Below are 26,062 nucleotides of genomic sequence, written 5' to 3' on the forward strand. Positions count from 1 at the left end.
TAATACTTGTCAGTGTGTGGCGTTTTTTTTTTTTGTTTTTTTTTTTTTCATTTTTGTGGGACAAAAACATCGGGAGGGGTTTGGTTTCGGTTGATTAAAAATGTTTTTGGGCTGTGTCCCCCTAGGCAGTTTGCGACTGGTAGGCTGCAGTATCTTTGGTATTAGTGGCGGTTTCACAAACCACTCAGCTTAGTGAGGTAGCCACACTGGTTCTCACTACAAACAAATGTCATTTTGTCAGCCTCGTAACTATAGAGCTGAGTCTATCTATCTATCTATGGTTACTGAATTGTACGAGTCGATGTTTAGCTCATCTTCCTTTGGCGATGTTGACTCGCTGCTTACAGCAGCATGGTGTTTAGTCAGTGCCCCCTCCATCAACTCCCCTATAGTGACCATTTGTTGTCTAATCTGCACCGCTAATCTGACTACATTGTTGGAAATGCTACAGTTGCATCTTTAGACCACACAGATAACTATTAACCCGCCTCACCCGTCCCCCTCCGACACAGCGAACCGAGTCAGCCAGGACGTTCGGAGGTCACGTTTTGCCCACCCCTACCCCCCCCCTGTGTTCTTGAGGTTCATCTAGAGAGTGGCACAGTTCTGACATGAAACGCCAGAAGAGAGAAAGCGTCCATCTTTTCTTCTTCTTCTTCTCTGCAGCTTCCTTTTTTTTTGCGTCTTCTTCCTGCAAATGTCTCCTTCAAGTCTGCAAAAAAAATAAATCCTTCAGCAGACCAAGTCCTTGTGTCCTCCCTTTTCTTTCCTTTTAAAAAGTCCTTCCTTTTTTGTTTTTTTGGAGATTTTTTTTGTTTTGTTTTTTTGATTTATCAACAAGGTGCCTTACATATGCACAACAGAGCACAATAGTAACAAGAAATAGAAACTTTGTGTCTATGGTACTAATTAAATACCCGCATCAATATAGAGAGGAAGAGAGAAAGGGCGAGGGCCAATGGGATTAGATTAGAGGGACGAAAAAGGAGGTAGAGAACCAAAGATTGAGTGAGAAATTTGTCCAGTTTTGTGTTGGTGACGTTTTTTTTTTTGTTTTTTTTCCTGCTTTATTGATTTGAGGTTTGGGTTTTGCCGTACAATCAGATTCCTTCCCCCCACCCCCCCATTTGTTTTTACTAAAAAAAAGTTTATCTCAATTCAGTTAAAAGCTGATTGTTTGTTGCTATGGCACACACTGGCCTTCATCATCAGTGAGGTGCACTGTAGAGTGTGTTGACCTTAGTACCGTATTCTCACATTAAGGCAGTAAGCATTGGCACTGTTTTGTCATTGTGAGTGCGTTGGTTTGCTTTGGGTTAGCTACTGATTCATAACCATAAGGTTTACATTAAATTATCAGTTTAAGAGATCTCTTTTTTTTTTCTTTTTTTGCAAACAGATAAAATGAATGCAAAATATAAAGCCTCCAAACTAAGAAGAATCAAAATTTGAACCTCCAATGAGTCTGTCTCGCCTTTCTGTTTCCCCCTGATGCACTTCTCTCTCCTCCTTTTTCAGTAGTAGTTTTTTTTTCTCATTTGTTAATTCCTGCCTACATACAGTAATTCCCTGCCTTTGCTAAATCCCTGCACTTTTTATTTTCTCCAGCGTTCGGCTCAACCATCCCTCCCCCCCTTTCTCCAGCTCCACCAGTGCTGGTTGGATGAGGAACAACAATAGGATAATGGTTAGCTATTGATCCACCTTCAAAGAGCTGCGAGGGCCTGAATGTGTTGTGCCGTGACTTCTCCTCAGCATCTAGTGGCTCTTCCCTTTCTTCCCTCTCCTCTGGTCTGTATTCTCCCACCTAGCCCCCCCTCCCCAAACCCTGACCCCCACAACCTTTTTTTTTTCTTATTCACTCTGCAGAGTACGGGTCTCTACGGTCAACAGCAGGGGGCACTGTTGTTCTGCCAGTGCAGACAGGACTAGGACGGAGTGGTGTGCTGTTGGTTTGCTGCCTGCTGCTCTGGAGGCCTTTGTGTGTCGTCTTCTGTGTGCTCCTCTGCTTTTTTTTTTTCTTTTTTCTTTTAATATGCAGCTGTAATGTAGTTTGGCTGGATGCCCGAGCGTGTTGTTGTCATCGTTCGGTTCCCGGTTATTGATTCGAGCTCCCAGCAGAACAAAGAGCATGTCCAGACATCGTGCCGGCCTCTCCTTTTTGGTCAGGGAAACTCAGACTCCATACGCTCAGGCTCGGAGTAACAATGACATCTCTCCCTGCAGGCCCTTTGACATCTGTGCAAAAATATAACCTGGGCCTGGAAGAGGTGAGGATCTCCTGCTGAGCGTCTTGAGTTTCACCTTCAGGAGGCAGAAAGGGGAGGTGGGGGTCAAGGAGCCACTTTCTCCGTCTGCATCGATTCATTTTTCAATTCATTAGTTTGCTGTATGATCAGCCTGAGCTGCTCTCTGAAATGGCTGGCCATCAGGGAATACCTTGGGCTGAGGAATGAAGGAGACTACAGGAGGGGGGATACAAAGGGTGGAAGTGGAGGCAGAGAATTGGAAAGCCTTGTTGTTTTTTTGTTGTTTTTTTCACAGGCTGCACTGTTTAACTCACGACGGCCTTCTCTCCGTCTCACCGTGTGTGAATGTGCAGGATGGGGCACTGATAATAAGGCTATGTGCTGTTGTCAGATTTATTGCCGTTCTTTCGCCCTTGTTGCTTCCACAGAGAGGGCGTGAAAAAGGAGGCAGACACAAAGGAGGTGAGTTGAAGGAGGAGGCTGGCAAAACGTAGAAACCGTCCAAGAAAATGATCAAATCTTTGGTGTCTCTTTGCTTTGTCAGATGTAAAAATGTTCTCAAAAGCAAAAAAAAAAAAAGAAAAAAAACCCCAGACTAAATCAATGATTGTCCTTGTGTGAGTAGAGCAGAGTGAACCTGACTTCACACCTCACCTCTTAAGATTCTGCTTCTTCCAGGTGAGAGCTTGAGATTTTGACTGACAAGAATGATGATTGCATGGCACGAAGGGTTTTTTTTTTTTTTTTTTTTGTATTTTTGTTTTTTTCCTCCCGGGCAGTCCAGGGTCAGGTGGGGTCATCAGAGACAGGTTTCACAGCCACCTCCTTGTGACGCCTGCTGCTCCAGCCTGGTTCCCCAGCCCTCTTTGAAGGCCTCCTATTCCTCCTCCTTCTCCTCTCAGGCCTTGGAGAAGGTGGTGGTGGAGGTCCCCGGCTGCCCGGGGCTGGCGCCGTGGTCGTCGTGCCAGCGATCCACGCAGCGGCGGCGCGCGTTCATGAAGAAGTTGCTGACGGTGCTGAGCTCCAGGCCGAGCTGCTGGGAGATGGTGATCTGCATTTCCTTGGACGGGCGTTTGTTCTCCTTGAAGATGGCGATGAGCGTGCGGCGCTGCAGGTCCGTGAAGACTAGACGCTGCTTCTTGGGCGCTGTGTTGCGGTCCTTGTGTTGCTCCTGTTCTTTGCGCTTGCAGGCTTGGTTTGGGTGGCAGCGGTGGGAGGGATGGCGATGAGAGCGGGAAAGCAGAGGAGGGAAAGAAAAGAAACAAACAGGACAAAAATACAAGGTAAATACACAGCAGTGACTGTTTTCACGACGACAAAACAAAAAGACAGTTGGTGGAGGTGAATAAAAGCGCCTTGCAAATGTATTTATCGATTTAATTGGACTTTTTTCACATTTTGTCATATTTCCGTCACAAACACCAGTGTTTACTGATATTTCATGGGAAATTACCAACACAAAGGCATGTGTGATTTTAAAGTGGAGAAAAAATTACGTGTAGTTGTCTATTTTGTTTGTTTGACAATTTGACAGTTAAATGAAAGGTGTGGTATGAACATTTGTATCCAGTCAATTTTAGTCCAGTTGCATCTGTGATTTATTTCTTTTTTTGTAACCACCACAATGTATAACAAAATTTTACAGATAGAAATGTTTTCCTTAGCTCGACATCAGTCAAACTGGATGGAGAGCGGGTGGGAATGTCATCTATTAGGTGTTCTCTGTTCATTTCAGGTCTTGACTTGGACTAGGTCATTCTCATACATGAATACGTTTCATTAAAATCATTCTGTTGTAGCTGTGGCTGCTTATTTAGCGTCATTCTTCTGCTGAAGGACGGACATCTGTCCTATACTCAAATCTTTTCTTTTTCCTTTTCCTATCAGCTCAGTTCCGCTCCTCTATCCCTGCTGAAAAGAGGCATCCCCACAGCATGATGCTGCCACCACCATGTTTCATGGTGAGTATTAGCTCCCCCCCTCCACCCACAGCCATTGTTTTGCAAGCTGGCCAAAAAGTTGCTTCCCCTATGCGGTGTGCAACAAACTTTAAATGGGACTTCTTCAGAGTTTCTTTTAACAATGATGTTATTTTTGCTTCTTTGTTATGGAGGCCATATTTATTTATATCTTAATAGTTGTGCTGTCAGCAGAGTCTCAAGCCTGCGCTGTTGTTCTTCTCCAGAAATTTCAGAGGCCTCTTGACTTTCTCTCTAATCCTGTCTGGCATTTTATGAGGTCAGCAATGCCTAAGTAAGTTTGCTTCATGCTACACCTCATATTCAGATAAGGGATGGAATAGCATTCTGTGAGATGATTTAAGCTCGGACAGTTTGCTTTAAAACATAAATGTGCTATAATCTTCCTCACAACTCCATTCCTAACCCCGTCTACTGTTTTTGTTGATCTTCATGATGCTGTTTGTTCACTAATTTTCTCTTTCCAAAGCTTTATTCATGCTCAGAACAAACCGGCTCTAGCTGACATTTGAATGTATCAAAGTAAAAGGGGCAATAAATGCAAATGCATGATGAACTTTTCAGATTTTGATTTGTAAGACGGGCACACTTTCCAGATGCTTCGCAAATATGTACAAGTTTGTGGTCGTGTGTCACATAAAATCTCAATAAAAGAAGTTGAAGTCTCTGGTTGCCAGGAGACAAGACGAGAAAAGGTGCAAGTGGCATAAATACTATTGCAAGGGACTGTATTAACTACTACTTAGACACATAAAAACTAGCCTATGCACCAGCAGCGATGCCACAGCTCTATCTCTATTGCCATATTAAAGTTGATTTAAAGCTAATCCATGCGTCCTGCCCAGTGGGAATATTCCTTCCATCCTGCGGAGTGCAGACAGGGAGCCAGCCTGCAGTGAGAGAAGGACTGGGTGGGGAGGGCAAGGCAGCGGGACTGGCTGTTGCCTGCTAGCTGGAGACACTGCTGTTTGATTCAATATTAATGCAGTTTGAGTCGCAATGGGGGACTGAGTGACTGATGCACAAAAGTAAGCATTTTGTGTGTTTCGGTGTCTATGTGTGTGCGTGTGTGTGTAAATGAGAGATAGAGGAGACGGGGAAAGAATAGAGACAAGAAAATAAAAGATGAACGAGTGAGACAAAGTGTGTGTGTGTAGGTGTGCGTGTGCGTGCGTGCGTGTGTGTGTGTAAGAACCAAAGAGGAGAGTCGAGAAGGGGAAGGAGGGGCGTTCATGTGAAGGAGAAAGCAAGATATTGACCGACTTGCTGTAGGAATTGGAGGGGGTGGGGGGGGTTTCTGTAGGGACTGAGGTCAGATCCCCCCCAGCAGGTCTACAGTCTGTTACTTCAAACAGAGCCCACTGGAGCCCACTCTATAGAGCTCTGAGAGGGTATTTATAAACCCTCCTACCCGCCCCCCCACCCCATCTCCTCTCTTTCCCCAAACACAAACACTTGAGAGGTGCTTGCACTGGCTGCTATGAGCCCCCTTCCCGTACACAGAGCAATTTTCAAAAGAAAAACTGTGCGCTCCTGCATTTGGGAGGGGGTCCGACGGGGTGAAGGGGATGTGTGTTGCGAACACAGAAATTAATAGTTAATAGAGTGCTGTATGTGGGTAAGTGTGTTGTAACTCGGTGTACTTGAAGGAGACGTGTGGAAAGCAGCAGACAGGTGGAAAGTAAAAGGTAGGAATGGTGTAGGAGGACGTGTGTGTGCATGTGCGTGTGTGTGCATGTGCGTGTGTGTGTGAGGATGGTTAAAGCTTCACCTCTGCAGCCACATGTTCCCCCGCTGACCAAGGATCGAATCCTCCCAGAACGGACCGCGCGTCTCACTCAGCTTCCCCACCGTCTCAATTAAAAGAGAGCAAATCGGAGAGAGAAAGATGGCGTCCCAGCGGGGCCTCCACCTGCCGCCGTCCGTATTGTCTCATACTTTCATACCTCCTTCAGTAAATGTCTCACTCTCTCACTGTGGGTACGTGCGTCTGGATGCATTTAGTGATGGATTTTTTTTTTTTCTTCTATGTTCTTCTGCTGTGTGTGTGTGTGTGTGTGTGCGTGCATTTGTGCGTGTGTGTGTTTTTTTTTTAAGGGTGGCTGTGATTATGCTGAAGTGGCTGGAGCCAACCAGTGGCTCTGTGTGTCTAATTACAGTGGAACAGAGCCCATTGATCAGCCATTGCAGTCCAATCTGTTTACTACAGATGTCTAACCTGCACACTTTCACATCCATCATCTTCATATTTCAAATCAACGCCGGTGCTAATGTGCCGCACTCGGATTAGTCCAAAAGCATTGCTTGTGTCTATACATTCGGCATATCGTCACATATAGTGCTTTGATTTATTAAAGTTTCAGGAGCAAAAAGGGAAAAGGAAAAAAACAGGACAAGAAAAATGGATTTACAGTTGGAGAAATTTCACAACATTTCTTTGGATAAAAGCTGGATTTTATATTTTCTGATATCAAATCATTTTTAGGGTTGCACAACATTATGACATTTTTATACTGTGACGAATATATTGGGATGAATTAGAGTCTCTATTTGCAGCAACTTGAAGTTATATTAGGTGTTGCAATCAAGAAATGTCAGTCGTTGAGGCTGACTGCACATTTTATCAATGTGCAAAAAATTAATGCATAACTATTTGAGATATAACCTAATAAAACTTGTATCAAGGCAGTCCTTTGACATGTGAATATTGAGAACAGTGATGTGGTTGCGATTAAGCATTTTGGGCTTTTCCAATCCTGTTGCAGAATTAGTTTTGTTTCGTTTTCTAACCGGCATGATTTTAACATATTTGACTCATATTTTCTTTGACATTTAGATGCAAACACAGGCGAAATTCAATACCACCACTAATACCAGGAAACAAATACTACAGGGTAGCTTGTGTGATAGATTTTCTTTAGTCATCAATATGGCAATAATCTATAGCTGCACTGCCAAGAAGTGTGTGTGTGTGTGTGTATATATATATATATATAGATATATATATATATATATATATATATATATATATATATATATATATATATATATATATATATATATATATATATATATATATATATATATATAAGCTTTTTTTTTTTAGTTGGTGAATATATTTAACTAGGTAAAAACCGAAAACATTACACCTATTTTCCTGATTTATCTTTATTGTGTCATTTGTGTTCTTACAAGCTCAATCCTGATGTGGGGATTTTTTTTTTCTTTCTTGCACATTTTGGTGTAGGATCATACAGATCAGGGAGAAGTTGCAGCTTGACACCCATCAGAGAAAAGCCGGTCTGTCTGGATCAAACTTCCAATGGAAGGGGATTTGTCTCCCAGCTGGGCGGCGAGCCTGAACAAACGTCACAGCCCGGCTGGGTCCGTTTGAAGTCCCGAAAGGAACTGTCATGTGTGACATGTCTATTCAACCTACAGATCTCTACATCTCTAGCAGCACCGTGAAAATGGATAAGCTACTTTTATTGGAAAAACGTGAAGTCTTATACATTCGCTTCAGGATCTCTCCGTTTCAGTTCTTGAAGCTTGCATCAAAAATGTGTGCTGCTCTGCTGAGATTTCCAAAATGGACAATTAATTCTGATTCTCTGACAGCTCTCTTTATTGTGATGCAACACAGTTGTGAATAAAAATGTAATGTGGTGCTTACTTGAGATGTTTTTCACAGGGATTCAGTTTTCTGAAAAAGCTGCACTTGTATCAGTTTTGGCAGTTCTTAGTTACATTCAAAACATTATTCATATGTAGTTATTAATGAATATAAGATGTTATTTTAATATCTCTATTCTTCTGTTTCACTTATTCCAATTAATCAATTCAATTATAATTTTACTGCTTTAGTCTTTCTCGTCAATTTGATGAACATCCAAAATGTTTTTTGTTTTGTTTTGTTTTGTTTTTTCACACTCAGCCCCGACAAGTGAGAAAAAAATAAACTTTCCTTGAATGATGATTTTATTTTTCCAGCTTAATTACTCTCCTGGCTACGAAAGGGGACATTGCACGTTTGCACAAAGCAGATGGCACTAAAACTTGAGAAAATCACCTAGACTCAGCCAGGAGTTCATTGTATTCTCTTGTGGACAAAAGAGGTATTACAAAAACAAAAACTGAACCTCAGAAATTATTCTTTCAACGCCTGCTTTTCAGGACTGAAGAGGAGGAGATTATTAATATAGAGAGTCAAAAATAGAATGGCTATTGCACATGTATTTTCTTGTCTTTTAGGGGCAGAATCAAAACGAAACACAGATTTGTAATTTGTTTATGAGATCTGGTGATTAAATGCGTTTTAGTCACTCATAGATGGAGGGGTTTTTTTGGTGGGGGGTTCCGCCATTTGCCTTTCAGGACTTCCGTAGCAGAAAGTAAAAGCCACATGCACCTGTAGTTACAAATAGGATTTCTTTCCAAATGTGTATATATGCTTGCTTCAGGTTTAAGCGTCTATGGGAGACATTCAGACGACAGATCAGGAGCCTTTTTTGCTAGATTGTTCCGGGATTTATTTTTCTTTAGCACCTTAAAAAAAAAGAACGCCAGCATATAAACACGCTCACAATAAACGCACCTATTTTCTCCAAGAAATCAGCGGGAGTAATGACTGTCTTTAAATGTCTCCTCCACACAATCAGCTGTAAACAGTCCCATCTCCTTCACCGGATAGTCACGTCCCTCATCCCTTCATCGACCGGCCAGCTTGGCGCCGGTTGGCTCGGCAGGGGGCGCTCTCGTCGTGGCCCGGCTGCACTGGGGGCGCCATATAGTGCGCTTTGCCTTTGCTACAGGCGCTGGATTTAGTAATCAATATCGATCGATCGGTGAGGAAGGGGGCCCTGATTACTGAACCAAGCTCGGCGTAGAAAAGATGGAGGGGAGGGAGTGTGGAGGGGGGAGTGGGTGGGCGAGGGGGGTTGGGGGAAATCGATCATTGCAGCTTTTAGAGCTACAGTAGGCACCGAGCAGAGAGACCGACATAAACTCATGCACAAAGCAGCCCGGACAAGAGCAAAAATCCTGGTTTGGTGTTTTCTGAGGTGCACATCCTGCTGATAGGAGAGGGCTGTGATTTCTATAACTCGCTGTATAGATCTGTGAATACAGCAGCTCAGTATGAATGGATTACACACGCTTAAGAAGCGGAGATTGATTAGCAGCTATTGTTTGTCCTGGCCGTTCTTTACCGCCATATATATATATATATATATATATATATATAATGGAGATTCCTCAATGAATGATTTATCCCTCTTTTTTTCTTTCACTGATGACATTAATATTCTTCGCCTCGCGACAAACCAAGCGAGGTTAAGAGAGGGGCCCTGGGTGTTCAATATCGATCGATATATTCGTGAATAATTTGTGTGTGAAATTCAGTTCGTCCAATTAATTATACCTCAGAGAGGGGCAGGAGGGGAGATTCCGAAAGGATATGAGGCGCAAAATAAATTAATATTTCGTGAAACACTCTCAGATTTTTATTTTTTATTTTTGGAGGGTGTTCAGGAAGCCGTGTGATGATCCGGCTTATTTGCTGCTTGAATCAGAAAGAAGGAGTAAATAATCATCACCTGTTCCGGCTGTGATGCTAAATATTCACAGCTGACTGCAGATGTGAGTCCATCTGCAGCATTAATCATCTATTGATCATCGCTGCCCTTCCTGCTCATAATGAGAAAGTCAAACCGCCTAATATTGCGCCTATAGTGGTTTTCATATGAAACGAGCATGGCCTGCACACTTGCATACAAAATTCGCCCTCATTTTTCCACCTCCGTCCTTAAAGTCCTGTCCCAGAACCCCGAAGCGGCGGGGAGCCACAAGGGTTTCTGATTGAATTAATTTACCAGCAACGTGTTTACTGGTTCCAGTTCAGCGCGTCTGTGCTCACACTAGTGCAGCTCTTATATTCTAGGACTGCAGCTTCGCTATTTAACCCCCCTCCTGTTTTTTTTTATTTTTTTTAATGAACTTCCCCGCTGTTTAACATGGACTGCCGCCCTGAAGATTCATAGCAGCGCTCAGTCTATATTTCCACACGGCCATCTTCTCTCCTCCTCCCACAGAAAGTTGTTGCGTTTGGCATTTGGTTGCAGGACAGTGCCAAGCCCTGTTTGTGTCTTTCACCAGTGGCCAGATCACTTCCAGCTCAATAGTCCTTAATGTAATGGGTGAGAATTAGTGTTAATATACTGATGAAGCGGGACAATTTGTTTGTTTGCCTTTCCCTGCGACTCAGCTGCGAGGCATTTCTTCCCAAGCACTTCAATAACACTTCAACCTAAACTCAGTGGAAAAACTTCACTTCCAAACCTTTAATTCCTGCAGTAGGCGCCTCTTTCTTTATAGATGAGCTTAAAATAAATAAATAAATAAATAAATAAATAAATAAATACAAAATATTAATAATAAAAATAGATCGTGCATTGTTGGAGCTGTGGGCAAATACGGTGTTATTTAACGCGTCACAAAAAAAAAGAAAAAAGAAAGAATCGTAGTGTGTTATTAGAAACGCGGGGGTGATTCAAGAAATGGCATCGTGTTAGGAAAATTCAATAATCAGTTGAGACTGCTGCCTGTGATGATCATGCTCTTATGAGGCTTTAGATAATTAAATGCACTCAGCCATTTAAGCACCTGATGACTGAGAGAAGCTGACGGAAATTTTAACCTGCATTTATATATATATATATATATATATATATATATATATATATATATATATATATATATATATATATATATATATATATATATATATATATATGTTTTGGCCACTTATATCTGTGTGTGTTTGTACATGAGCCGATCCGTTGTTGGCATTACACTCTTTACTGTGATGATCATCATTGATCCGGAGTCAAATTACTTTGACCAGTTATGCGTGGTAATTCTAATATTCAAGGCGCTTTCATTTTCTAAAGGTAGAGTGAAAAACTTCTATTCCTCCTTTATTTAGATGAATTTCTATGTTGCCAATAGTAGGCATTATTTATTTATTTATTTATTTTATTTTGTGGATTTGATTGTTTTTATTATTTTGTTTCCGAAAATCTTGATGATTTAGTCTCTCGTTCATATAATCTTCTTTTTTATAATTGGGAATACGCTTAGAATTGAATTGCTTCTCAGTATCCTTAAAAATTGTAATTGCGGTAACTAGCGGGGTTTTTTTTCATATTTGTTTCATTAAAAATATTGAGAGAAAGCTAGATAAATGACGAGCCTTATGTTTTTTAACCATTAACAGCTTTAAAGTCTCGCGGGATTATATGACAGCCTATGCAGAGGTCGTTTAGGTCGAAGTTTGCCCCCTTTTTTTAATATAATTAACTACACGTTGGTTATTTTTTCTTTTGCTTTGTTCTGTTTTTATGTCATTCGTATATTTCTAGATTAAATTTGTAGTAATTAAATTACATATTGCGCTATGTATTTTGGACGTTACCTCTCCAAATTTCAGCGATTGTTCGAGGTGTCGCCTCCTCCTCCAGTCTCCTGTTTTGTCGCAGGAGAATCTTCCAGCTGATTTGCAGTCAAATGACACCGCTCGCCTGTCCTCCGGGAATGCAGGAGCAGATTTTTTTTAATATGCAGGAATTTCTGAAATTCAATTCATCCCCTCACCTCCTCCCATGTGCAGATACAGTCAACAGAGATATATATGAGAGTCGAGAATTATTGCGCTGATTTGATTGCGTTAATATCCAGGCTGCTTCTGCTGTGCAAAACAAAGCAAATGGAAATATATGGACTTGTGAGTTGGCGTTGCATTGTAATAAACTGCAGAGGCTGTTTTAACTTTTTTTTTTTTTTTTTAGTTTAGAAATCAATTTTTTTAAAATTAAAATAGGCGATCTGTCCCATGTCTACTTTATGGGATAGAATATAGTTAATATTTAGCAGTTTATGGTGGTTCTTTTCTTAATTTTGCTAAAAAAAAAAAAAAAAGCAATCTATTTTATAATAATAATAATAATAATATAAGAGTAAAAAAACATTTCATAAAGAATTAATAAAACAAAAAAAGTGTGTAATAGTAACTATACTTAATTATTATTGCCTCAAAAACATATGCAGCCTTAAAAACTAGCGGGGTTTGGCTTATGCACACACACACACACACACACACCTAAACATACGCACACACACGTCTTTCTGTTTTCTCCCAAATTTTTCCCGAGAACAATTGTTAGCGATTTTTTTTTTCACCTCATAAGAGCAGCCAAAATTATTAATCTCTGAATAACCCGCAGCCAGTTTGTTATTTGTAATAACATGTAACACACATGCTTTATGGGCTCACATCGATTCATTCATCAATTGATTTCGCAGCCGTTTTGCTCCTTTGTTGATCTTTGTGGGGTTGCCCAACCGGAGTTTCGGGTTGCATCTGTGGGTACGATTAGCCGCATGTGTGTGTGTGGGAGGGGGTGAGGGGGTCCAAGAGGGTGGATGGGTGGGTGTGTGTGTTTTGTGGTTTTGATGCGATCGAAGCTGCAGACAGACCTATACTGTCTCCATACAAACCATCTGTAGACTCTAATATTTTTAAAGATAATTTGTTGTTTCCAGGCTTTGAACTTAATTTAAACTTGGTTTTTGCTTAATTTGATATTTCTCCATAGAGATAATTGTCCTCCGTTCAACTGGAGCCTCTAAGGTCAGAGCGTTACCACTTTATAGTACAAAAAGATTTGCTTTCAATATCTTTTGTTTAACGCTGTCCCGAAGACAGAATATGCGTATTTTCTATTCTCATTTATGTTTTTTTTTTTAAATCTAAATTATAATATGAATGAGCGTTTGGAGGGGGAAAAAAACCCACACACACATTTATCTCAATTGAATACGATTTTTGCACCCAACGTGACATTAAATTACTTTTTATTTTGTAGAAAACTTATCAACTGGATTCCTTCCTCTATTCTCCGTGTAATTGCACGGACAATGTCCTTGCCTTGTGTTTTTTACCCCGCGCATTAAACCAGCCATTATCGGCCCTTTAATAAGCGATGACCTGTCAGAGCTTCAGATAAGCTCCCGGTGTGCGGAATCAGTGCAGCTTCAGCGCCGCTACACGCTGATTTAACACATTTTTGGGGATGGCGTGGTGGTGGGCGGAGGGGGTTGCTCTCCATCTCACCAGTTTTAAAAGATACAAAAATAAATAATTAAATAAATAAAAGCCGTCGTTGAGAATCTCCCTCAGCGTGTGAGCAGGAACCTCTGACACTTCATATCACAGTTGATTTTCTGTCCGGACAAAGATGAAGTTTTGACTTTTGTCGAGACTGTTAATCTTTGACAGTGATGAGGACAGAAAATGCAGAAAAGCAGACGCTCTATTTATTTATTTATTTATTACTATTTATTTATTTATTTATTTATTTATTTATTTATTTATTTATTACTTTTTATTTTTATTTATTTCTTCTTTTTTTTTGGAGAGAGAGGTACCCCTCGGTGTTATATAACGACAGACTAAACTCAATCAGCACTTTGCTGATGTGGACTGATCAGCATTTTAATTGCACAACAGTCTGCTGGTTGAACTGACTCTTATGTAAACTGCCACAGATTGTCAAGGGTCAAAAGCTCACAGTCTGATTAGTTTTTTTTTTGTTTTTGTTTTTTTTGTTTGTTTTTCCCCACTTCACCATTACACAAACACAGAGCCACGCAGTTGAGGTTTTTGGTGTGGGGAAAGGCTCACACCTCAGGGTCATATAGATCTGGAGGCACAGAACAGAAAGAAAACAAAAAAATAAAAATAAGTAATTTGCTCAGTTCTGGGAGTATCTGAAATAAGTTTTCAGATAGTAATTCACATGTCCAGTTGATAGGAATATAGATTTAGGTTGCCTTCTGAATTAGATCTGTGTTAATCGGTTTCTTTTTGGTTCCAATCATGACAAATTTGAATCCTTTTTGTTTCAAATGATAAGAAAACAGTTTTAAAACCAACCAAAAATTAAATGAATACAATAACGTCTCCAACTAATGTACCAAAACTTACCCAACCTTGTCTTATGTTTAATAAACTTTTTTAAAAAGTGAATCAAATTACAAACCGTTGCCATTTATAGAAATTAAATGTTGGGAGTTTTATTGTGCATTAAAAAAAAAAACATGAATGGAAAAAAAATCAATGTGGTTGGTATTTGACCTGCAAATCACTGATCGGAGTTGGTTAAGTGATTATTGGCTAATTCACAGTTCTTGTTTGATTAATTGCTTCATCGCTAATCTGAATCATTGTTTCCCATTCAGCCCTCCAGTTTTATCTGGACTACATTAAAATAGACTTCAACACTGAAATGAGATTCTTTAAATCAAAGATTAAGATCTATCTATCTATCTATCTATCTATCTATCTATCTATCTATCTATCTATCTATCTATCTATCTATCTATCTATCTATCTATCTATCTATCTATCTATCTATCTATCCATCCATCCATCCATCCATCCATCCATCCATCCATCCATCCATCCATCCATCCATCCATTTTCTTTACACCCTTGTCTCTTATTGGGTTCAGGAGGGTTGCTGGTGCCCATCTCCAGTTAACGTTCCGGGCGAGAGGCGGGGTTCACCCAGGACAGGTGACCCCTGTCCTGGGTGATAGCTAGCTAGAATATATTGAAAAGCATGCCGTGCTTTTCAATATAGTAAACTTGCCTATATTGATGAGTAAACTTGCCTCCAAACACACCTATTGCTATTTCTTCAACAAGTCATGTGAAGAGATGAATCCAAGGGGTCAAACAGAACACATTTGTGTTAAGGTCAGTCTAACTGTTACTAAATTATAAAATTAGAGGTGATAAATGCAGAAAATCCGACATTGGTGTCTTTTGGCTATGTCACCAAATCAAAATTCTCATATAATACAATTTAAACTGGCTGTAAGTTGTAAGAAGTTGTTTGTTTTGCAAAATGGGTTTAGTCGATGATGTAGTGGGTGTCCACCCACCTGGTTGGATGGGGGGTGGTCTCAGAGGGAAGGGCTAATTCAGGCCGGCAGTCATGCAAGAACCGCCACTGTTTGTATCACATTCTGAAATCCTTTTTTTTTTTTTTTTTTTTGCGCAGCGTTTCCGCTTCAAAACACACACCTACAAGTTGAAGTAATTTGATTTATTCCTGATTGTCTCATGTTTTGGGAGGCTTTTGTGTATGTTTGCGCGCGAGCGCGCGGTGCCATTAACCCTTTATGCTGGGCCGCGTGCATTGCGTTGACTCTGCCAGCAATTTGATTTAAAGGTCATTCTCTCCTATCGATCCGCTTCGGCGAGGGGGCGACGGAGCAGCGTAGGGATTGATCATCTAAAATAGAAGAGACGGGATCCGAGACTGTACAGAGTCCAGACCTCTGCAGCATTTATAATTGCTAACCACGTATCCTCGTGTGAATTGGAACACGCGAGTGTGTGTGTGTGTGTGTGTGTGCGCGCGCGCGCACTGAAGGGGAAATGAGCCGAGATATGGAAGACAATATCCAATCTCTGTGCTCCAGTCAGGCTTTTTCTGTTTTCTATTTAAATTCCATTATTTTATTTATTTATTAATAAGTGTGGTCAGAGCATGTCTGTGTGTGTATGCAGGACGGATCGGTGTGTGTGTGTGTGTGTGTGTGTGTGTGTGTGTGTGTGTGTGTGTGTGTGTGTGTGTGTGTGTGTGTGTGTGTGTGTGTGTGTGTGTGTGATGTGCGATGAGTAAAAAGAAGTTCAATCTGAACCATAAGTCGTCTCGTGCTGCTAATCCCAGTCTATCGCAGAAATCGAGGGGAGCCGTTAAACCTCTCGGATTTGACAGTTTCTGGCCAGAGATGGTGCGCGAGCTGCGTGAGAGTTTTATTCGCGAATCTGTTTTGAAAGGTGAGCTGTTAATGGGAGGAAAGGTGTTGCACGGTGGGGATGGAGGGAAAATGGGGGGGTTGGGGAGCTGCGCGCATCATGGCGTAGCTCCAGAGATGGGAAGAAGAGGCAGAGGAATGGAAATCGATACAGATTCAGGGCCTTAACAATGTGGCGCATATATATATACGCACTCTACATCCCGATCACATACATACATACATACAGGAGGGAAGAAACGAAGAGGCGACAGGCAGCAGCACATGGCTGTGCTGTAACACTGGGGATTTGCTCTGTGTTTTTTTTTTTTTGCAAGCGTGCGTTAACAAAACACATTTGCAGGACATCCACTTCACATATATAGTTAATTTGTATCTAAAACATCGCGGATTATCTGAAATATGTCATCCGGGCTCTCCGTGGTGGGTTGCAGATTTAATGATGCTGGACATGAAGTGTCATTTCATCTGGAATGAGCCGGGGATTTAAACCAAAATAGCCCCGAGGTATAACCTGCACGAAAATGGCTGTTGCTCTCCCACCAGGGGATTGCAAAGGCGATGCTTGTTACATGTGTGTCTCGGTACTTACAGCACGTTGGTGTGCTTAACGAACAAGGAGGCTCTGAAACCACAGATGCACTGTTTACGCCCCTATCCCCCTCCCACCTGCCCCCCCCCCCACCTCATGCATCAATTATTAAAGTTCCCCCTATCGATCATTTCACAGACCGACATCAAGCCGTTTTCTTTATGAAGAAAATCTAGATTCGGATGATTCTGCATTAAAACACTTGCCAACTTCATGTTCGACTTAATGCACGTTTTAAAAAATAAATAAATAAATGAATGAATGACCAACAAGTATTTTCAGCCTGTTGCATTTGGGATATTTTTGAAGGTGTTGCAAAATATAGACGACCTTGCAGGCGGGCTCTTAGAAGAGACTGGAGACGTGATTTAAATGGAAACCCCGGTGGGCTCAGTGCTGGACAGGAAAGCAGGATGCAGTGTGGTGTGATTGACGCGATTGTGGATTGTAATATTGATCGATGGGTGGAAGCTGTTGGATGAAATAATGGTGTTTATGGGGCCTACCAGAATGCTATTAAGGAGATACTGGTAAAACTCCAGCGAAGCACCTTGAACTGTCCTCAGCAGAGGTGCAGAGATTATTTCAGAACCACGGACAGCACCTCCATCGAACAACAGCGTTTGCAGAGAGGTCAAAATAGTGCCACGATTCAACTTGAAAACTCCCCCCAGTGATTACTTAAATGAGGAACTGATTAATCAAAATCTGGAAACTGATTCATATATAAAAATCAAAAAGAAAATACATTGATATTACCACGTATTTAACAATCTGGTGATTGCTGGAGAACACCATGATCTGCATTTCAGCACCACAGACAGCGCCGGCTGCATTTAACACTCCTCCAGCTGCAAGTCGGGATACGGAGATCCAAAAGTGCCACAATTTAACAAAAAAGAAATCATTGCATATCCACTTAAACTTACAAACAAATCGGAAACAAATGCACAAATAAAACTTTCAAAAATGCATTTAATGTGAAATTCTTGGGTATTTGTTTTATTGTTGCTTGTTGCAGCGCTTCATGAGTTAATCTGATGCGCTGCCTTACCCATCAAAATCAGTGTGTTTGTAGCACTGCTTTGATGAAGAAAAGGTATTAGCTAATCAGAAAATGATCCATAAATTTGTTTAACACTGAAAAAAAATTACATGTCTTTAAGATATAATTCAGAATTTGAATGTGCAACTAATAACTTATTGGTGTGCTTCAAAAACAAATGGCAATAACGCATTTATTAAATTTCTTTATTGTATTTTGTCACTTTTGGATATCAGTTTCACACTAAGACATGTTTGTTTTTATTTGCAGAACATTTCATTTGAAAGCTTGAAACAAAATGGAGGTGGAAATCATCTCAAATTATGACCACCTGCCTAATATGAGAGCATGGCATCTGCTTGATTTATTGCAAAAATATGAATCTGCCATATGCATGCAACACGTGTGCACAGTGTTCGGGAGAAAGAGTGCAGGTGGAGGGGCTGAGTAAAGTATTATTATTATGCCTGGATTAAGCCTGTGCAAACTGCTTGTAGTCCATTGAAACATGAATAGAGGCCTCCCCACCCCTTATTTTCCTCCATGTTTTTCCGTCTGTGTCCTGAGGGTCTTGACCTGCACACCCTAGCACGTGCTGTAGCCATTCAGATGGAAATTAACCTATGCTGCTCCTTTTTTTTTCACCCAGTCCTTTCTATTATCCCCAGGAAGAGTCAACTCAACATGCCACAACACATACTCCCTTCAAATAATGAAATCTGCTGCTCTTAAAGATAGACATGGCATTACAGCATGTCATGTTTTCTGTGTGTATCTGATTTAAGGATGGAGGTAAACAAACTGCCAAGATGTCCCGACAAGTGAACTACACTCAACAGAGACAACCTGATAAAACAAAGAAAGAAAAAGGTGTGCCTTAAAAAAACAAAACAAAACAAAACAAAAAAACAGCTGTCCCCTCTCCCACAACCTTTTCCAGTTCCCACCTCCCTTCTCCTCTCTCTGCTCCAGGGGAGAGACCAATGGGTGAGAGTGCTGAGGCGGGATAATTGATAGATGCACTGGCTATCCTTATCGATCAGGGCTGTATTGACCTGACCAAATACATTGAGATGGAGTGTGGAATTCAACACAGATGCAAAGACGAATTGTTTTCATCGTTAATGCGATCTTTAAACGCCTCCCAAACCTCACCTCTTCCTGTCTCTCTCTCTCTGTGTATTACATGTACAGCTTTGCAAATAAGCTGTTTGTTTTTATCCTGTTTACACTCCAATGCTCTGAGTATTATGGAAACAGTCACACCGTTGGTATCTTTTCTAAAACTGCGAGGCACGTCTCTCCCCTCGCAGATTCAATGTGAAGGACACGAGATAAGCCCCCCAAACAGTGCCCATATCTCTGTTCTGTTTTCCTTTCAGGAGTGGATTGTCATTTGAGTGTGTGTGTGTGCAGACACTGGCATTTTCACATTAGCTAAGCAGGGCAGCTGTATTGATTTGTGTGACTGTGATGAATTTGGAATAGTAATTTGAATTTATTGATTGATGTGGCTGAGCGAGTATGGCCCAGCCTCACTTTCAGCAACACAACCCCGCCACCCCCTTCCAATCCCCACTAACTCCCACTCCCAGCCCACATGTGCTCTGAGGATAATTGTGATTTTAAATGCAGTAAGTAAAATGTAGCTCCCGACATTTGCATAAGAGTCATTTGTCATTTCGCCCAACTGGAGTTTCCCTGAGATCTGCTGTGGTGGCAGGGTGATGCACAATAGGGTGTACGCTTAAAACGTGCAGCAGATCAGGTGGGAAGTTTGAGGGGAGATAATTGATTACAAGCATAGCCAGTGGATCACATTAAGCTCAAAGAGAAGGCCACATGTATGGAGGGTCAGATGTGCCACAATTCAGCACAAAGATATTCCGCAATACTATATTAAATAACCCATTAGCCCTTGCTTCCAAATTCAACAAATGTACTATTTATAACATGTGACGTGATATGTTTGATATGTGCTAAATTACAATTTACTTTAAAAAAAACAAAAAAAAAACAACAGTATCAATTATTTCAAAGACTCCTTTTGTAGCAGATCATATACTTTTTTTTAACTGTTAGCCTTACCCGTTCAGTCGATGGGCAAGAATAACATTTGTCTAATTAAAATGATTGACCAAAAGTAGATTTGTTGGGCAGGTTAACCAGTCAATTGTTTCAATGACAAGCAGCAGAAATTATTTAATTTACTTCTTAGAAGACACAGGGACATCTCCTGAAAGTTTTGCAAGGGGCAGGTAGATGGAATTGGAGAAGGGGGCACCAAAACCAAATGAAATAAAAGCTTTCAAAAAATTTCAAGAGTATTTTTTATGTATGTTGCTACTGGCAGCTCATAAAATTTGGGCGCAATAAAATAAAACACTTAGTCTAGTAGTTTAGTAGTCTAGTCTGTTTAGTAGTTTTCAAGTACAGTTTTTGTGTTTATGTCTTCAAGTACCTACTTATCAAAAACAAAGGAATGAATATGTTAGTGCATATTTTCTCACCTGCTACAAAATAATTTAAAAGAGTACTGAAATTTCTAATCTCTTAAACATGTTGTTCAGGTATAATTTGAGTTTGAAGTCAGGCATTTACTTAATCTTGGGGGGGGGTAGCATACCCAGTTGCACACCTGGGTGTATTGCAGCACAAGTGCTGTAAAGCAAACAAATGCACAGTAAAATATTCATTCAATTTACGCCACACCTAATAGGGAGCTTGTTTATTTAGCTACAGGATCGTGGCACATCTGGTCTTCCATATAGTTTGAGCAAGCAAAAGCAGGGGGGAAATGTTGCTCTTACGCCTTTAAGAAGGCCTCAGTCCAACCACATTGAAATATGCAGTAGGTGTGCACTTGCACAGCTCTGTGGCTTCAGCTGAACTGGAGGTTTTATCCTGATGCCGCCAGTGGAAGATATAAAACCCCACAGCCCAATTAGCTTTAACAGCAGTGGCACTTAAAGAGACAATTGTGGAGTGTTTAAATCTTTATTTACCAGAACCCCCACTAAATACGCAAAGGAACAATTTACATGCCATTAAGCGCTTTTCAATAGGGCATTGACTGGAACTAAAATATGCCACTATATCCGCTTAATTGAACTGTTCGCTGAAATACGGCGGAGAAGCGCTGATTGACGTTTGGAGGCGCAGCTCGTCTAAACAGGGGTCTTTACACAAACATCGATGAGAAGGGGGGGACCTTTCACTCACATCTCCGTGGCTTTTTCGTTTTTCATTTATGTCCCGTTAATCAGGTGTTAAAGGGGGGTTTAAAGCGAGGGCGGGGATGTGTGGGTTTCAAATCACAGTCTTAATGTGATAATCTTTGCGCAATAAAAATCGAAACGACTGATCAAGGAGTGAAATCAAAACGGCGAGGCATTCGTTTGAGCTTGTAACGAGGGTACATTGCTTCACAAAAAAGAAACAGCGGATATATTTTTTGGCTGCAGAGTGACCACGAAGGCCTTTAAATCAAATTTGGAGAGTTGATGTCCCAAAAGTGCACAGGGAACACAGCGCAGGGCCAAAGAAAGACGCATCTGTTTGTGTCTCTGCCTTTCAGATCCGAATCGATCCTTTATCAGTGCGCTACACTGAAAGGGGACGCCTGGACCTGAAATATCGATCCATAAGAGGTCATGCTCCCTCTGGCTCTGGCCAGGCCTCAGACTGCACCCTTGTTGGTGACGGCTGCTAAATTATTTGATCACGTTTATTGTAGTTTATTAAAGCTTTTTTTAGCAGTCAAAAATCTGTATCTCAAATTAAAATTGACATCATTTGACCCTTTTTCTGCGAGGGGTTACTTATTTGAACGTGTGTGTAGAAAAGAAAGAAGGAAAACGTCACAGGCGAATAGAATATGCCCCAGTCTGTATCCGTGCGTAAAAGTGCTGCATGTGCGCCAAACCAAACTGGTCTGCAGACTGCGGTCGCACATGATCCGATTCTTTTGTTTATCACCAAGCATGTGTTTATACAGTCGTGGACTGTGGCATTAATCAAAATATAGATCACCCTCCTCCCCTCTCCCCCCACAACATTTAACACCCCAACTGTCATGATGAAGTTTTACTCGATACGATCGACTAATAACTTCAAGTAATGTCTGTTTGAGCAGCTATTGGCAGTCTCGCCACATTGACTACAGATTGATCCCTCCACATCACTCAGGTTGGGAGCTGTCTCCTCACTCACCTGCAAGCCTGAGCGCTGACATCCGCTGGAACTCGGGCTCCTGCAGCCACTTCCACATCCTCCTGAACGTCTCCCGGCCGGATTTGAGTTTACTCCACGGTTTAGGGTTCCGCAGCAGGTCGGACAGAGTTCCCTGGGACCGACACAAGATCCTCTGTGCGAAGATGGCCTGCGGAATGCTGTAGCGCTTGAGCTCCGCCGTTATCCGCTGCGCCACTTCCTTGGTGTTTATCTCCTCCACCTGTCCCGACCCGGCTCCCTGCCCTCCTCCCACCACCGTCTGCCTGTCCCGGTCCGACAACATGGATCCGTTTGCCTGAGAGTGCGGATGGCTGTGATGATGGATGCCGTTCAAGGATGTCATGAGCCCGGCCCCGTGGCCCCCGAGACCTCGGGCCAGGTGCTCATCGCCCCGGGACAGCATGGCTGCGTGGGACTCGAACCCCCCCGATGAAAGCATCTTGTCGTTAGACAGGTGAGCTCCAGGACCGTAGGCGCTCAGGGTCTGCTGCGAGCCGTGCAAGGACCCGAGACCGTTGGAGAGCGGGGACAGGGGCTGTCCCATGCCGGACATGTCTTTGGGGTAGTGGCCGTAGAGGTTACTCATGGAGGCGAGACTGCGGTCGTCCCTCATCAGGGTGAAGCTTCCGCTGACGTTCCCAGCCGCGAGCCGCTGGTGCGCCGGGTGATGGTGAGCATGCGGGTGAGGGTGGTGAAATTTCTCCGACACGGTGGATATGGGGGGCAGGTGCTGCAGCGGCGTCAGCGTGGTGTAGGTGCTGCTCAGGCTCATCCCGGAGTCGCAGGACATGGTCATGGCCGGGTGCAGGGGCCCGGACAGAGCGTGGTCCGTGCGGTAGTCCCCGGCTCCCTCCAGTATGGAGGCCATGCTGGACACCATGGCTGACCGCCCGTGCGACACCAAGTTCCGATGCGACGCCGACGACTGGCGCGCGTGCGGGGCGTTCATTAAGTCGCCTGTCTGATGAGAGTGAGACACGCCGTGCAGATTTCCGATGTTCTCCATTGTAAGCTCCATCGCTGAAAGAATCTTTATTTCCACCCCTCTCTCTCGCCGCTCTCTCCCTCTCCCCGCTGTCGCTCTGTCTCACACTCCTTTCCCAATAAATTTTCAACGATTTCAAAGCCACGCCATTGATTGCAGCTGCTTTCTCTGCGGTCAATCCAGCATGGTTTTAAAAGATCGCCACACACACACACACACACACACGCACACACACACTCACACTCACACACACACACACAAACACACACACATACAAAAAGAAAAGCCCGCGCCGCCAAAAAGCCTCAGCTCGGTCTGTGGAGTGTGTCTGCGCCTGCCCCGGATTACTCTTACTCTTCAGCACCATCTACTATACCCAAAGCGCTGCTCTGCTCGGCTCGGCTGTGTGTATATCGACGCGCCCCTCTCGCTCCTGTTAAGTCGAGACCGAGTCTGTGCGCATGTGCGCGCCCCCGCGGGCCGTGCATCCTCGCTCTCGTCGCTCTCCGTCTGGGGGGCAATCTGACGTCACTGCCCCCTCCTCCCCACGCCTTCCCCCCCCCGCCCTAACCGAGTGTCATGCGTTTTGTTGTTCATGTTGCAAACTGAACCACGGATTCCCGAGAAAAGATTGCATTAGGCTTGTCAGATAAAAACACAAAAGTGCAATCTTTTGCAGAGCATGCAACATTTACACTCAGGTGGATAAGAAGGTCTCGCTCCTTGTTTTCTGCGATAAAAGGCGCCAGAAACGCATGTGATTGCTCTGTTGAAGGTTAAATATTAATTGATGATTCACGCCATGTCACGAGTGTGATGAGAAAACGCGCTCAAAAACCGTGTATTACTAAGCTGTTTCTTAATTCAACTTCACACCTTAGATATTTGATCTTTTATCCCAGCGATCTCATCCGCAAATGAAGCCCACATCTTTCCATTTAGCACATGAGCATAACTTTTTCAATTCCAAGTTATTTTCTTTCCTCCGGCGAAAATTACTGCATAAAATCTGCAGAGCTTTATTTCATCATAGCCTCTAGGCTTTGACCCCTCTCCTGCATCTCATGTGCGTTGGTTACCGGCTGAGACCACCAAAATCAAACTGTGCTCGCAAGAAACTTCTCACGCCCTTATTGCAAACTTCTTGCATGAAACCCGCCGCTCGCTCATGTCAATCCACTTCAGCCATCCATCAGTGTCAGAGTGCGTATGGATCAGGAGCTGCGTCGATATAGGTTGGTGCGGTGCCTATTGCAGGAGCCCCGGGTATATGGGTGCAATACAGCATCTCGCACGTCCAAGATCGAGGGATTGGATTTGGTTGTGTGGGTCGTCTTGGAGTGGAAAGTAAGAGTGTAAACTTCATCGAGGTGGTCAAAGAGTTTAGAGAACTAGCTAGAGTTGTACTTATTTATTTATTTATTTGTTTTTTCCATTCAATATTGCTTTTGCTTCCAGTTTATTCAAATTCAAGGCAGTAGTACCACCAACATTCCTATGATTGATTTTATTCTCATCAAAGTCAACAAATCTGAAGTTTGCATTTAAGACCTCAGAAAAGGGTTAAAGGCTATAACCATATAAGAATCAAAAGTGTTATTTTGATTTTAAAAAGCCAAAATGATCACAATTAAACCAAAAGCGAAATAATACGCAACCATCGGCTTTGTTGAACAATTTACTAAAGTTCTTATTTTTGGGTGTAGGCTAACCACTGATTATTTATTTGGTTTTGTTTTTTTATCCGTGTGTCATTTCTTAGCAGTCAAGGCGAACAGCAGAGTGGGTTGCCTTAGGGTGTTGGGGTAGATTTGCTCTACACAAAACAGTGAAGAGAAAATGACCTAACCGCCACCGCAACATTGACTGTGTGAAATCAGAGAATCAAAAGAAAAGACTCAGGTTCAGGTAACAGGTCATAATAAGGAGACAAAAGATTTGTCACATTTCTAATAGTGCAATCGCAATGATCATGATGATGATGATGATGAACAAAACAGCAAACACTTGATACAAAAATGTGCAATTTTGTGTTTATGGAGTTGTACTATAAGTATCAAATAAATCATTTACTGTGTCGGCTTGTGAACATATTAATTTACAAAAGACTAGAATCTGATGATTATTGGCTATTACAATCCATGGGTTAGGAATTAATGCTGCGTATGCCAATACCAGATTTTGCCATTAGCAAGGAGTCTCATAGTAAAAACATCATATGAAAAGTGTGGATTTATACAAACTGATGTGATTGTTGCAGTATTGACCAATACGATGACCATCACATCATTTCTAATACTGTGCAGCCCAATTCACGTTACCAGTGAGTGGGACCCCAAATACAATTAGGAGGTTTGGTGGAGGTGGGAAGAAACAGCCACACTAGACAGACGTGAAGGCATAATATGTAGATATGAGTGCTTTTAATATGAATTTACAAAAATAAGTAGTGGCAACAGTCATGCATTTTTAAAAAATCTATTTCTTCTTTGTTTATTTGTTCATGCATATAGTTATCTTTGTCCATGGCACACACATTTTGAATGTTCATCACTCTCTCCCATATGCTGCCACTCCACAGTTGGCACCACGTTGCACTCAGCTTTGAGCAGATTTTGATTTGTGGGCCCATTTATTTAAAACAACACTTACTTACAAACTTAATGATGTGGCTGTAAATTAGTCTTGGAAACAAGTGTATTCCTTACACTGAATGACTTAGTCTGTCAGCTGTACACCTCATGTGCCACTTTTGAATAGAGACTCATTAAAGTCAGGAAGAAGGTGGAAAGTTCAAACAACTGTGCAAACAAGAAATCACAGATCATATTTATGCTTGACTTAATATTAATTTGCAGAGTATGGCTGAACTATTAAACTTGGCGCTGACAAAAAGCAGAACAAATTATTTAAATGGCTGGATTAAATTCTGACTGTTAAACTATGAAAAATGTTTTCTCTGTCAGTACATTTTATATTTTAAAAGAATAAAAAAAGAGGATCAAATTAGATTTAAACGTATGTGACTTTCGGTAAATATAGCTAAAATTTGACGGTTTGAGATTAAATATTTTGGGAGATGTCACGCTTTTC

At 41.9% G+C, this 26,062-nt stretch overlaps 1 protein-coding gene across 1 annotated transcript; it reads right to left on the reverse strand.

The window, feature by feature from the left end:
- Positions 1 to 2,810: 2,810 nt before the first annotated feature.
- On the reverse strand, positions 2,811 to 23,474 carry onecut3a (one cut homeobox 3a). Its single transcript, XM_008407127.3, has 2 exons — positions 21,964 to 23,474; positions 2,811 to 3,440 (listed from the first exon to the last, which is right to left on the reverse strand). Exons 1-2 carry the CDS (start codon positions 23,000 to 23,002, stop codon positions 3,148 to 3,150), a joined length of 1,332 nt encoding a protein of 443 aa, XP_008405349.1. The 5' UTR covers positions 23,003 to 23,474; the 3' UTR covers positions 2,811 to 3,147.
- Positions 23,475 to 26,062: the final 2,588 nt, after the last annotated feature.

Source organism: Poecilia reticulata, chromosome 4 (genome assembly GCF_904066995.2).
Source record: "Poecilia reticulata chromosome 4, P_reticulata-male-v2, whole genome shotgun sequence".
Taxonomy (NCBI): domain Eukaryota; kingdom Metazoa; phylum Chordata; class Actinopteri; order Cyprinodontiformes; family Poeciliidae; genus Poecilia; species Poecilia reticulata.

Excerpts from the sequence above, each read along its gene's own strand:
- onecut3a (XM_008407127.3), bottom strand. The coding sequence starts at position 23,002 with ATGGAGCTTACAATGGAGAACATCGGAAATCTGCACGGCGTGTCTCAC. Across the intron at positions 3,441-21,963 it reads GTCAGCGCTCAGGCTTGCAG|CCTGCAAGCGCAAAGAACAG; the intron begins GTGAGTGAGGAG and ends ACCCAAACCAAG.